A 14,338-nucleotide genomic window follows, 5' to 3' on the forward strand; every position below is an offset into this window, starting at 1 on the left:
AACACTTAGCACATTCATTAAAAGGCTGCTTTCTCTAAAATGTTCAACCTTGGGAATTCCCTGGCGGTCCAGTGGTAGCAATCCGCGCTGTCACTTCCGAGGGCCTGCATTCAGTCCCTAGTCAGGGAATTAAGATCCCACAAGCAACGCGGCAAAAAAAAAAAAAAAGTTTAACCTTATTCAGTGATATCTGACTAGTGGCAGAAAACCTGAGATGAATTTTTTAAAAACTACTCTCGTAAAAAATAAATAAATAAATAAAAACTACTCTCGTTTGAAAGAAAGGTAAACAGATCCTTGTTTAGGGCAAGGGCTAAAGGAGAGAATATAAAAGGTATCAATCTTCAGCAGAAACGGGGCATCTGGTTGGCACTGAAGCTTGGGGCTTAGCACCTGGGCTCTTCTCACAGGCAACTTCTGGAAGATCTGGGCTCAGAGGAGAATCAGGTTTAGGGATGGGGCAAAAAGTTAGGGCTAGGGAGGCAGCCTAGTATACTGGTGAAGAGCTCAGTCTCTGGGATTTCCATTCTTGGATTTGTACCTTAGTGTCTGCAAGACCTTAGAAAACTATTTAACTGCCCTGAACCTCATCTGTAATACAGGGATAATAATGGTACCTTCCTCTCAGGGCTTATAAGGTCATGCAAGTGAATGGGTTAGCATGGAAGGTGAATGTTCAGAGAAAGACTTGCCTGAGGTAACCCAACAGGTGTGACAATAAATGGTCTCAGGACTTGGGCACCCTGACTTTCAAGGTGATGAGGAATTCAGTGGAAAGTGCTTTGGAGTCAAAAAGTCCCAGATACAAATCCCACCCAGCTCTGCCACTTACTAGTTTGGGCAACCTGAGCCTGCCTGGCTTTTTTTTTTTTTTTTTTTCGGTACACGGACCTCTCACTGCTGCGGCCTCTCCCGTTGTGGAGCACAGGCTCCGGACGCGCAGGCTCAGCAGCCATGGCTCACGGGCCCAGCCGCTTCGCGGCATGTGGGATCTTCCCACACCGGGGCACGAACCCGTGTCCCCTGCATCGGCAGGCGGACTCTCAACCACTGCGCCACCAGGGAAGCCCTGCCTGGCTTTTTGTGTGTGTGTGTGTGTGTGTGTGTGTGTGTGTGTGTGTGTGTGTGTTTTTAATGTTCCTACCTTTCAGAATTAGATGATATTATGTAGTAAAGTGTGCAGTGTCAGTTTCAAGCCCCTATCTATAATTAACTTTTAGAAACAGCAAATGGGTCAATATTCATAAGGGTGTACAGCAAGAGAGTCAAGAAAACTAAGTATAGGCAGTTCTGGTGATTGTTTAGTCCTCATAAACACTTGTTTCTACAGTACAATTCAGAGAATAAATAGAGGCACACGGCTCTAATTTCCACCACAATCTGCTGTTGAGGAGACATTCAGTGTGAGGATAAGGGGCTGGGGGGGCATGTTTGGGTCACAGGGTAACTGGAGGCCTCTGTGATGAACTGTGCAGGGATCCAGTCGATCAAGATCTGATCCCTAGGCCTGATGGCCAAGGCTCATGGTGCAAGAGTTACAGTGAACCAAATGCTCTTTTAGTTCACTGCCATCCCATGATGGGTCCAATTCTACCTGAACCCCAAGGGGTTGAGGTGGGTCTGACCTACTGGTCCACTGGGAAGAAGCTGTGTCAGCCCAAGCCATCCTTAAGGATTTAGTTCACTCCATGACAGGGCCTGATGGGACCCACAGATATCTGCCCTTGCCCTGGAGTTAGTTATAAATACAAGTTATAAGGTGACTGTTTATATCGGTTTCTTTCTGACTAAAGGGATCCTTTCCCATGTCTAAGGAAGGAGAGAGGAGCACAAATTATGTTTGTAAAGTCAAGGGAGAGGGAAATAGCATTCACTGAACCCTTCACAGGGGCAATAAGCAGACACGAGGACCAGTCTGGTCAGACAAAGTGGAAGGCCTGGGGCCATGATGCCAACCAGAAGCGAATGCAGGGGTAACATACAGAAAAGCTCTGGCCTTGACTTTCTCAGGACCGCTGTACTGTCTAAGCCACTCCTATCGTTTTCCTTATTTCTCCAGGGCAGTACAGAGCACTGGCCCTAATCTGGGGCTGGGATCATCTGCCCCAAATAGAGGTGGAAGGAAGAGACTCTGTATCACTTGGCAGAAAATGAAGTAGCAGGTCTGCACCGGGTGACCCATGGTTTTAGGGACAGAGAGTACCAACGAGCAAGAGAAGGGCAGGGCACACCGGGTACCACTGCTGCAAGGCCAGCGGCCCGAGCCTCAGACCTTCTGTAACCGAAGCCCTGCCTGGCAGGTGACGGGGCCCCTCCCGGGACTTCTGCTCCATGGTCATTCTCATCTCCTCTCACATCGGATTCTTTTGTTCACCCCCAGCGGGTGGTGGGGCGTTGCTGTCAGCTGGGCGCAGCGCCACGTCAGGCGGTGAGGCTCCGGGCTGACTTGGAGGCGCTCTGGGCCCGCTGAACCACCGCCGAGCACTTCTCGCGCCGCAAAAGCTTGTTGTTCTCGAACAGACCTTCGTTGCGGGGTATTCCGTGAGAACCATCGGGGAAAGTCAGCAGGCCTTTGAGGGGGACAGAGAAAATATGGGTGAGACAGTGGCATTAGTGGCTGGGAGGTCTGCTTGCTACGTAGAGGCGGAGGGAGAGAAAAGTTTGCAGCCCTTGGGTACTCTATTGGTGAGTCTGATGACCCGGCATTGGCACCCAGTCACTATGCATTGCTGGGCATCCACAGGAGGATTAAAGCTGCAAAAGTGTCCTTCCACCCATTTATGCTTGTCAGTCACCTGTCCTGCTGGCCCGCAACTTACCCAAACCATCCACTCTGCCGTTTTTAAATTCCCCCTCAAAGGTCATGTTGTCATGTCGAATGAAGACTCCGACGCCGTTGAACTTGCCCTGGGCAAACTCCCCCTCATACCTGCAGAAACACGAGATGTCAGCCTTCAGGATAACTGAGTCAGGCAGCTGCCAACACCAAATGTGTGGTTATCAACACCAAGGAGCAAAGCTGATTCCACTCTTCCAGAGCTCCCACCCACCCAGCCAGCAGAGAAGGGTCAGAGAGTGTGTATGATACGAGGCTCTAATCTCAAGGAAATAACCTAAGAGGACAGTGGTGGGGTGGGAGGTCACTGACCTCCTTGCCATTTCAAATTTTAGATGTATTTATAAAGTAACCAATAAAAGAACGAACGCTGCTCCTTGCCTGTTTTCAGAGGGCCCGGGACCAGCTCAGGTTTGACCAGGTGTTTCTCACTGTCCCTTTTAGAACAGAACTTCCCTTCCCTAGTTTAAGGCTGAGAAAGGAATGATGACCCAGTACCCACCTCGAGCCATCTGAGAAGGTTAGTACCCCGAAGCCATTAAAGAGCCCATTCTCAAAATGGCCCAGGTACGCGCCACCATCTGCAAACATCAGCTGACCAAAACCATGTCTGCGGCCTGAGCAAAGAGAAGACAGGTGTCAGGTTGGGATGGGGCAGCTTCAGGGTCCCCTCTCACAGTCCAACATCCTTTGCCTTGCATCACCCCACCCACAAAGGAAAGAAGAGAAGCAGTGACATTAGCAGGGCAGAGAACTATTACCCAGAGTAATAAGCTGGCCTCTAAGATCTTCCCTTCTTAAGTCACAACCATCAGATTTGGAGCAGGTCTCTCCAAGTATGAAGATAAGAGAGCACTGAAAAATCACAATAGCTTAAAAAAAATTTAAATAAAAATCACAATAGCTAACTTCACAGGGCCTTCACTATGTGCCACGCACTCTTCCAAGCACTTTGTATTTATCATCTTATTTAATCCTCACAACAACCTTAGGAGGTAGGCCCAATACTATTATTATTCCCATTAACAGATGCAGAAACCAAGGCAAGGAGAAGATAAAAAACTTACTCAAGATCACAGAGCAACTAAAAGTGGTAGAGCAAGACAGCAAATGCAGCTGGCAGACTGACTCTAGAGCCCTCGACACTTAACTGCCTTGACACTCTGAGAAAAAAATTAAAGTACCCTCCAACACCATGAAGCTGCTGGGCAAACCTAACAGCCTGACTGGCAATACTAGTTTGAGCTTTGTTCCATCAATAGGGCTGTGCTTACCCACTGAACTGACCAGAGAACAGAGCAAGATACTGGAGAAGCAGCAATGCCATTCCGGGTACAAGGGCGCTCTTTTGGTGGATAGAGACTGCCCAGCAGAGCCTCGAGAAGCCTCTCCCCTTAAAAGGTCACGTTAAAGGGGACAGTAGGTGTTTGGGAGGCAGGAGAAAAGGCTGTGGATGTACGGAGGCAAGGTCACGTCCCATGTCACAATTTGTCCTCTCAAGGCTCAAAAATTCATCAGCTGCAGGGATCTACCATGAAAAGAATGAGGCGTCTGGAAAGAGTGTGAACTGCTCTTCGTTGGCACAACTATAGAGAGTCAAGTCTCCTCGGGGCAGTTCCGGGTTTGCTAGGACTGGACCCGTGAGACTTTTAAGTGGCCAGACTGTTTCCAAACTGAACATCATTAAAGTGCTTCCTGTATAGCCTCAGGCTGGAGGAATTCTGCCCTTCCTATGAATAGATACTTCCAAATGTAATGAGCTGTCACAGGAAATTCAAGGCAATGAATATCATCTGCTCTTGAGTGTCTGCCCTAATTTCTTCCTTAAGATTCACTAGAATCAAGTCATTACAATGAATCTGTACTTTGCAACTTATGGGCCCTAAAAATAATTCATTTTGCTCTGCTGAGTACCTTAGCATTTATAAAAACAATTCCCAAGTAATACCACTAAAGGGTAAAAGAGTGTTGGGGGGGCTTCCCTGGTGGCGCAGTGGTTGAGAGTCCACCTGCCGATGCAGGAGATCTGGGTTCGTGTCCCAGTCCGGGAAGATCCCACATGCTGCGGAGCGGGTAGTCCCGTGAGCCATGGCCGCTGAGCCTGCGCGTCCGGAGCCTGTGCTCCGCAACGGGAGAGGCCACAACAGTGAGAGGTCCGCGTACCGCAAAAAAAAAAAAAAAAAAAAAAAGAGTGTTGGGGGTTCTCCTGGCAGGCCAGTGGTTAGGACTCAACACTTTCACTGACATAGGCCCAGGTTCAATCCCTGGTCGGGGAACTAAGATCCTGCAAGCCACGAGGCGTGGCAAAAAAAAAAAAAAAAAAAAAAAAAGAGTGTTAAAACACTTCAAATTTAGAAGTGGGAAGATTTAACTTATTTCTGGAGATTGGAGTAACAATAGCATTGTCCAATTCCTTTATTTATAATCCTAAAATCAAATAAAGGAAGGGCACTCTTTGGCTTTAGAAGTTAGAAATGAAGACTCGTAAAGTTGTCCTATATATATCCTGATGTATTTGTCCCTCAGCCAAAGGAAGTGTTCATCACTGGATGTTCCCCACGGGTCCTCTCACCCTCCTTCCACTCGCCACGATATTCCTCCCCACTGGAGTAGGTGAAGGAACCTTTTGTCAGGGTCATGGTGACAGCTTACAGAAGGATGAAAACTGCAAGAAATAAGCAGAGGAGAACCAGTGTCATAGGATGGCTGGAGGAAAGGCCTGTAAAGCAATTTTATAGATACCTTCGAAAGGCTACCAGCCTGGTAAGTGTAAACTGCCTTGATTACATTTAACAAAAATCCCCCCTCTCCAACCGCCACCACCATCATCGCCACCTCTGCCCAAGCAGTCTTATCCTCCTACTTGTCTTAAAAGTCTTCAGCCGGTTCCAATTTTCTAAGACCTGGGATGGAAATTTACGATTAATTTGTAAACATTTGCTTGATACCTACTATGTGCTTAGTCAATGTATAAAATGTAGTCTCGTTCCTCGTTGAGTTTATAATCTAGCTGATAAGACTAACAACTGAAGCACTGAATAGGAAAGATAATATAATTAAGTGCCAAACTGGATGGCAGAGATTACAAAGAAAAGGGACAGGCAGAATTTAAAACAAGCAGTGAAGAACGCAAAGGGCAATGCCAGACTGAGAAAACATGGGGAATGAAAGCACAAAGAGCAATATAAACACGACATGTGCAGTGGGAATTAAGAAGCCGGGTCTTATTCGAGTTGAAGGTTTATTTAGGGAGTAACAGGAAACAAATTCATCTATGTACACCCAGCCTAAATCTTAAATCTGAAAAGAACCTCTCAGATTTAATCCAAACTCCCTCATTTTGGAGGGAGAAACATTTGGAGAGAACAGAAGCCCCAAGAGGTTAAAAACTAGTTAGAGAACAATGATGATGATGGAACTCGTGCCCATGCCTCCCCTGACTGCCGCTAGTTCTTTTTCCCCTGTACCATGTGCTCTGCTTTTAGGGTCAGGCCAGCTTAAGGAGACCTTTGAAAGCTAGGCAGAAGGGTTGATAGCTGATAAGGTATGGAAGAGAAGAAACCTCTGGGGGTTATAATACGAAATATGAAAGCAGAGTCTAAGGAAAATGAATGTGGCAGAAGGAAGCAGGATGGGCTGGAACAGCAAACGCCTACAGCCAGAAAAGCTGCAAGGCAGGAGATGTGATCATTTAGTCAATTGTAAAAATGGGCACAAAGTGTTCTCCCTCCATCCATGCCCTTGCAGATATGGCAGATCCTCCATTAAGAGGCAGCTTATTTATTCCTCTGCCTGTTGGATCTGGGTGGGTTATCTGACTTGCTTTCGCTAATGGAACATTAGCAAAGGTGACGTAGCAGAGGTTTGAAAAGCATTTGTTTGTTGGGCTTGCTCTCTTATTGCACTTGGAACTGTTCTGCCTCCATGTGAATGAGCCCAGGCTAGTCTGCCAGATGGTGAGAGGCCACGTGGAACAGCTGTCCCAGCTGACCACAGATGCATGGGTGAGCTCAGACAAGACTAGAAGAGCTGCCCTCCTGAGCCCAGCCCCAAATTACTGACCCACAGAATCACGGACTAAAGAAATGGTTGTTGTAGCCACTATGTTTTGGGGATGGTGTGTAATAACACACCTAGCAAAAGCTAACTGATATACCCAGGTATGAGATCATAAAGCCTGATCTAGGGAGATAACAGGGTAATGGGAGCAGGAATGATTATCACAGGATAAACAAAAAAACCTGGTAACATTTGGAGACTGGCTAGGTATAGCTTCATATGAGGGTAAAAGAATATTTATACTCAAGGATATTCTATAAGAAGGGAGTTAAGATACCCAAAACATCAATAAATATAAAGAAACAAATAGAATCATTTGACATATTTTTGAAAATGCAATCCCTATTTCTCTTTCTTTCCTTTTTTTTTTTTTTTGGTAACTGGAAGTTTGTACCTCCTAATCTCCCTCACTTATTTCTCTGATCTCTCCACCCCCTCCCCTCTGGCAAACACCTGTTTCTTCTCTGTATCTATGACTTTGTTTTGTTATGTTTATTCATTTTTCTTTGTTTTTTAGATTCCACGTATAAGAGAAATCATATGGCATTTGTCTTTCTCTGATTTATTTCATTTAGCATAATACCCTCTATGTCCACCCATATTGTCACAAATGGCAAGATTTCATTTTTTCTTTTTTATGGCTGAGTAGTATTCATATATATATATATATATATATATCCATTGTGTGTGTGTGTGTATATATATATATATATGGAATATATACACACATACCACATCTTCTTTACCCATTCATTTATTGATGGACACTTAGATTGCTTCCATATTTTGGCTACTGTAAACAATGCTGCAATGAATATAGGGGTGCATGTATCTTTTCTAAGAACTGTTTTCATTTTCTTCAGATAAATACCCAGGAGTGGAAGTGCTCCACTTCCACTCATATGGTAGTTCTGTTTTTAATTTTTTGAGGAACCACCATACTGTTTTCCACAGTGGCTGCACCAATTTACATCCCCACCAACAGTGCATGAGGGTTCCCTTTTCTCCACATCCTCCCCAACACCTGTAATTTGTTATCTTTTTGATAACAGCCATTCTGACAGTTGTGAGGTGATATCTCATTGAGGTTTTGATTTGCATTTCCCTGATGGTTAGTGATGTTGAACATCTTTTCATGTGCCTCTTGGCCATCTGTATGTCTCCTTTGGAAAAATGTCTATTCAGGACCTCTGCCCATTTTTAAATCAGGCTGTGTGATTTTTTGATGTTGAGTTTTATGAGTTCTTTGTATATTTTGGATATTAACCCCTTATTAAGTACATTGTTTGCAAATATCTTCTTCCATTTACTAGGTGGTCTTTTCATTTTGTTGATAGTTTCCTCCACTGTGCAAAAGCTTTTTAGTTTGACTAAGTCCCATCTGTTTATTTTTGCTTTTGTTTCCCTAACCTGAGGAGATGTATCCATAAAAATATTGCTAAGACTGATGTCAAAGAGCATACTGCCTACATTTTCTTCTAGGAGTTTTATGGTGTCATGACTTACATTTAAATCTTTACTCCATTTTGAGGGTTTGTTTGTTTGTTTGTATATGGTGTGAGAAAGTAGTCCAATTTGATTCTTCTGCATGTAGCTGTCCAGTTTTCCCAACACCATTTATTGAAGAGTGTGTTTTCCTTATGGTATATTCTTGCCTCCTCTGTGGTAGACTAATTGCCCATATAAGTGTGGGTTCATTTCTGGGCCATCTATTCTATTCCATTGATCTATGTGCCTGTTTCTGTGCCAGTACCATCCTATTTTGATTTCTGTAACTTTGTAGTATAGTTTGAAATCAGGGAGCGTGATACTTCCAGCTTTGTTGTTCTTTCTCAAGGTTGCTTTGGCTATTCAGGATCTTTTGTGTTTCCTTACAAATTCAAATGACACTTTGAAAAAATATCAGCAATTTTGACTAATGAGGTAAGTACTAAGTAGGGGAAAAGTAAATTATAGCCACTCATCTGTTCTTTATCAGCACCCTATGGGATATTCTAATTTTGGCCTATGTCATAATGATTTTGATGCAGATGCTGAAAGCTCAGAAATGGTCTGATGTGTAGACAGTCTGGCCTGAACAGAGCAGAAGCCCTGTGCTCTCACCCAAACATGGAGAGACATTCATTTCTACCCCCATAATGAAGGCCAGCTTTGTGGAAGCTCTTTTGGTGATGTTTGGAGTCACTCCCATTGGTACAACGGGGATTTTCTCACTTTTCTAGTTACTCAGGAGCTCCATGTTCAGGGTCCCTCACATTGTAGAAGATATCCCAAGATCAGGATCATTTTCTTGTCTTAATGCCCCTCAGTACCTCTGGGGGGCTATTTTCTCAGTGGCTGGCACCTGGTGTGCCATCTCTGTCCCATCAATGTTCCACAAGGTCAGCATCTAATTTCAGGCTCACGAGCCTCTTATCATCAGCCCAGCATCAGAGTATGCCTGGGGTAGAGGTCAACATGACTCCATCGCAAATACAACATTAATGAGAGGAAGAGAAGCAGTTTTCCATCGAAAGTACAGAGGAAAACGCTTTCCAGTCCAGAAAGGCATGTTGACAGCTAGAGGTCACCATCAGCTCTTCTGAGAACTAATTACATCAGAGAACTAAAAGTCAGCTTATGGCACAAATCTGAGCTATTTCATTCCTTCAAAATAAGTCAGAATATGAATGGTTACATCTTCTACTAAATCTTAGAACAAAACAACCGTTCTGACACATAAATGCAAAATCATTATTTCTACAGGAAGATGATAAGATAAGGACATTTCCTTTCAATGTTCAGCAGCAGCTGACTAACTTGTCTTCACTCCAAGTTTTTTTGTTTTGTTTTGTTTTGTTTTTGCAGTACGCGGGCCTCTCACTGTTATGGCCTCTCCCATTGCAGAGCATAGGCTCCAGATGCACAGGCTCAGCGGCCCTGGCTCACGGGCCCAGCCGCTCGACGGCATGTGGGATCCTCCCGGACCGGGGAACGAACCCGCGTCCCCTGCATCGGCAGGTGGACTCTCAACCACTGCGCCACCAGGGAAGCCTCACTCGAAGTTTTGGAAGGAGTTATTTCAGTGCAATTTGAGGAGCCAGACTGACTACACAGGGGCTCAGCCTCTTGTGCGTTTACTTTTTCTCAAGGCTATGTAAAACTTCTAAACAGTGGCATCCCACCAGTAGAAGGAACTTGAAAGAAAGGGAATGGTTCTTCTCCAGTTTGAGGATTACTAGGGACTGAGTACTACCCAGCCCCTCCAACTGTAAACCTAGCCACTCTTTTGGTATGCTGTTAGCTCTTGGGCAACATATCCTAAATATTTCAAAGAAGCCAATGAAACTTGAAAGATTAGCTTCTCATTACCAAATAGAGTGGACTGAATTTTCCAAAGATATTCTCAATCGTATCTCCTGTCTTATACATTCTTCTACAATTTGACCTTGCCACTGCCCCATCAAAAAGTAGTGGCTAACTCCTCATTTATGAATCTGGCTAGGTTTGTGATTGCTTCAACCAATAGAACGTGATGGAAGCGATGGTGTGTTCTGAGGTTAGATCATACAAGGTAATGCAATTTCCATCTTGCTAACTGGTAAACTTGAGCTTGGAGACCTAAGCCACCACATAAGTAGTCTGATTATCCTGAGGCTACCAGGCTCAGTGGAGGCCGAGCCACATAAAAAGTCACATGTGCTGGTGCTTCCAGTTGGCAGTCCTCATCTCTGAATCATCCTAGCCCAGGCACCAGGAGTGAGTGAAGGAGCCTTCAGGGATTCCAGTCCCCAGCCACTGAGCCCACATCCCAGCTGATGTATCATGGAGGAGAGAGAGAGATTATCTCCCAATTCCTGACTCACAGAATCTGTGAGCATCCTATGGTTGTTTTAAGCAGCTAAGTTTGGGGTAATCGGCTACACAGCAATTGTAATGGGAACATCATCCCTCAACCTATCCCTGCCCCCATCCTCTCCCATTTGTTTTCAAAAGCACATACTACAAATTCCCATTCCTTTTTGTTCTAGGGAGATATAGCAAACTTCAACAGCTGCTTGTCAAAACGATGTCCATTCCCAAGAACACAATTAGAAGTGCTAATTAAAGGAAACACATGTACACTCCATGTGTCTCAGGCCATGGTTGAACACACTTGACTTGAAACTTCTACATGTGTCCAAATAATTGATATTGTCACTGCCTGAGGCAGAATCAGGGTTTTCATGTATGACTTCTGTAGTTAGCCATGCTAATTAATAGCTGTATAGCCACTGACCCCAAAAAGAACTCTATCAGTAACCATGGTCCTTGAGACAAATCTAGTTTAATAAAGTATAGCCAGTGCTGATGCAGACTAAAAAAAACAATACTTTAAAGGAATGCAGGGACTTCCCTGGTGGCACAGTGGTTAAGAATCTGCCTGCCAATGCAGGAGACACAGGTTCGAGCCCTGGTCCAGGAAGACCCCATATGCCGCAGAGCAACTAAGCCCATGCTCTGCAACAAGAGAAGTCACTGCAATGAGCAGCCTGCCCGCAACTAGAGAAAAGAAAGCCCGTGCACAGCAAGAAAGACGCAATGCAGCCAAAAATAAATAAATGTATATTAAAAAGAAATAAGGAATGCAAATCAGTATTTGTATCAGCTATTCAAAAAATCTTCTTTGCGGTACGCGGGCCTCTCACCGTTGTGGCCTCTCCCGCTGGGAAGCACAGGCTCCAGATGCGCAGGCTCAGCGGCCATGGCTCACGGGCCCAGCCGCTCTGCGGCATGTGGGATCCTCCCGGACCGGGGCATGAACCCGCGTCCCCTGCATCGGCAGGTGGACTCTCAACCACTGCACCACCAGGGAAGCCCTCAAAAAATCTTTTTAAAGAGAACAGATGGCCTAGGAGTTTAGGCTTCAGATTTACATGTGGAATCTAGTTACAAAGCCAAGATGATTCATGCTTCTTAACAGATGCCCACCCTTTCTCTCTCTTGATAGATGGGTTGCAAAGGATCAATCCAAACATTTATCTAAAAGAAAATGACTATTTTGTGCCTATAAACCAACACACTATTAGTCTGCACAATAGACTATATCCTTGCTATCTTTATTTTCTCCCGCCCCAGACATTTCCAAACAGAACTCGAAGACAGGAATGAGAACTTTTGTTTCCATTCCATTTGTCTTTTTTTTTTTTAATTTCAGAAATCAAACTGGTTAAAAAATATTTATGCATCCACAGTAACCTGTGTCCAAATCCAGAGGATTAATAAAAAAAAAAATAACGTAAAAGAGAATAGATTTTCAGTTTAAGAATATTTTTTGGAGGCATCCACCTTAACTATCTACATATAGCTTCACATTGTCCCCCTAAAGCCACCCTCCCCAGGGTATGACAGTCTTGAAATTCTTTCAGTTATAAAGAAAGCAGCTCTTAGGCATTTAGAATCCTAAAGAGAAGAAAATGAAGGCTTTGATGAACAAAAATCAGGCTTGTAATGGACCTAGAACAAAAAGTCAAATGTTCTTTTCAAAGTATTTTAAGTGAGCTTAAAATAACTGTCTTTGTTTTAAGTCTGTAAGTCTCTTTCACTGTAATTCTTCCTTCCACTGGAAAAGTAAACAAATGTACCGCTACTAGATAAAGGTCTTATTTAGGAAGACTGTGGGACAGCTAGACTGAAGAAAGTGGGAAGAAAATCCTGACACCAGAAAGAAGGTCAAAACAAAACAAAACAAACAGAAAAACCCCAGACGCCTTGGGGTGATGGCGATTGCCAGGATACTATTCTATTTCATGAGAAAGTAAAATTCCTGGGCTGGGTTCTAATACAACCGAGTGATTCCCGGTGGTACCTAAGCAGTTTGGAGATGCTAGACAGTAGGGATGCCACCATCAACTAATTTAAGCATCCTACTTCCCAAGGATGTGTGTGAGGGACGTCTCTCCACCAGAGTGTGACAGAGGCGGACCCAGAGCAAACAAAGCCCTAGACCGCAACAAGGCAACACTTACTCGTCGACCTCCCCATTCCTTCTCCCACCCGGTTCTGGCTTTCCAGCACCGCTACTTCCCTCACCCCGGGTCCGCTCTCCAGGGCGGGAGGGGTCTTTAGCTCACACTGGTCTGCGATCTCCTCTGCACACAGCGCCCACGTACCCCGATCTCTATCCCGGAGGCCATGGGCTCGGGCCTCGGACCCCGCGGTGGAGACAGGAGGCCCGGGTTTGGGACCTCCGGGGCAGCAACCCTCGGGATGGAGCCGCGCTCCCGCAGCCCCTGTCATTTCGGGCTGGGCTCCTCTAGTCCCTTCCTCCCAGACCACACTCTCCCGGCCCCCTCCCACCCGCGCTGCCAGCCAACCTGGGCTCGGCCTTCCGGGATGACCGTCTCGCCCTGACGCGGGGCGGACCTCCGCTCCGCCGGGCTCGCCCCTGCCACCTGCCTCTCCGCCACCGCCTCCAGTGCCTGCCGCACTTGACGCCGCCATCCCGGGCAGCCGCACTGGGCACAATTCCCGCAGCCCATTGGCTGTTACCTAGGCAACCGGGAGCAACGCCACTCTCCATTGGCCCAGCCTGGGCTCTACGCCATCTTTGTGCGGGGCTGAGTGTTGCGAGAACCCTGGGCCAAATACCAGAAAGAGGGGTGGGGCTGACCCACGGTGCCGCCTCAGCCACCCAGAGAGCTCAGTTCTCGCCTACCAAGAGGTAGCCTAGCTGAAATGTCAACTCCAAACCAAACAAAAACCAAACCTGCGTCAGAAGCAACAGTCACCACCTACACAAGCGGCTCCGATCCTGCTCCGATCTCCACAGTTGTCAATGGCACCGACGCGGAGCTAAAGGACAGAACCCAAAACTGACTTTTGAGGTGCGGCTTTGTAAATTGTGAAGCGCAGGATGGGGCAACTGCAGTTTCATGAGTATCAGCCCTGTGCCAGCATTGTGATGATACCAGGGCACTTTTGCATTCATTATACGGATTTGTGTTGCCGTTGTCATGACTCATATCCTTTGTATTAAAAATATAGTGCCAAGATTGGAACAAATCCTCCCAAATACCATGCACACCAACCGGTTTATCCATATGTTTATTTACCGAACAATGTGAATACAGCATGATGCTAGGTTCTGCCAGGCTAGAATAGACATGAACACTGCTCTCATAAGATTTACGGCCTCGATGTGGAGAAGAAAAAGTTCATGTGCATGGAAAAATCCATGTCTATATTTAATTATTATATACTTAATTATTAAGAGAAGGCAGGCGAATGAAGAGAGTAAGCAAATTGCTTCTCTGAATTTGGATTTCCTAATCCGTAGAAAGGATGATAATAGTAATAATGATAAAGTCTCCCCAAGACTTGTATGAAAATACAATGTAAAATGCTCAGTACTGTGTCTGACATTGTAAGTGCTCAATAAACTGTAGTTCTAAAAGATTTGGATTCTGTTTTCAAATCCCATCT

The 14,338-nt window shown here is 45.4% G+C and overlaps 1 protein-coding gene across 4 annotated transcripts; it reads right to left on the minus strand.

Moving 5' to 3' along the window:
• Window positions 1–1,279: 1,279 nt before the first annotated feature.
• Window positions 1,280–13,684, minus strand: MORN4 (MORN repeat containing 4). 4 transcript variants are annotated; one of them, XM_060126456.1, is made up of 5 exons: window positions 13,623–13,684; window positions 5,409–5,501; window positions 3,339–3,453; window positions 2,820–2,929; window positions 1,280–2,570 (listed from the first exon to the last, which is right to left on the minus strand). In XM_060126456.1, the coding sequence occupies exons 2-5, from the start codon at window positions 5,473–5,475 to the stop codon at window positions 2,422–2,424; spliced, it is 441 nt and encodes a 146-aa protein (XP_059982439.1). In that variant the 5' UTR covers window positions 5,476–5,501; window positions 13,623–13,684; the 3' UTR covers window positions 1,280–2,421. The 4 variants fall into 4 exon arrangements, with proteins under 4 accessions (XP_059982439.1, XP_059982438.1, XP_059982436.1 ...); XM_060126455.1 differs by lacking the exon at window positions 13,623–13,684 and adding an exon at window positions 13,231–13,369; XM_060126453.1 differs by lacking the exons at window positions 5,409–5,501; window positions 13,623–13,684 and adding an exon at window positions 13,231–13,369.
• Window positions 13,685–14,338: the final 654 nt, after the last annotated feature.

Source organism: Lagenorhynchus albirostris, chromosome 16 (genome assembly GCF_949774975.1).
Source record: "Lagenorhynchus albirostris chromosome 16, mLagAlb1.1, whole genome shotgun sequence".
NCBI classification, from domain to species: Eukaryota; Metazoa; Chordata; class Mammalia; order Artiodactyla; family Delphinidae; genus Lagenorhynchus; species Lagenorhynchus albirostris.

Excerpts from the sequence above, each read along its gene's own strand:
- MORN4 (XM_060126453.1), bottom strand. The coding sequence starts at position 13,357 with ATGGCGGCGTCAAGTGCGGCAGGCACTGGAGGCGGTGGCGGAGAGGCA. Across the intron at positions 3,454-13,230 it reads TCCCGGAAGGCCGAGCCCAG|GCCGCAGACATGGTTTTGGT; the intron begins GTTGGCTGGCAG and ends CTCTTTGCTCAG. Across the intron at positions 2,571-2,819 it reads CGGCAGAGTGGATGGTTTGG|GCCTGCTGACTTTCCCCGAT; the intron begins GTAAGTTGCGGG and ends TCCCCCTCAAAG.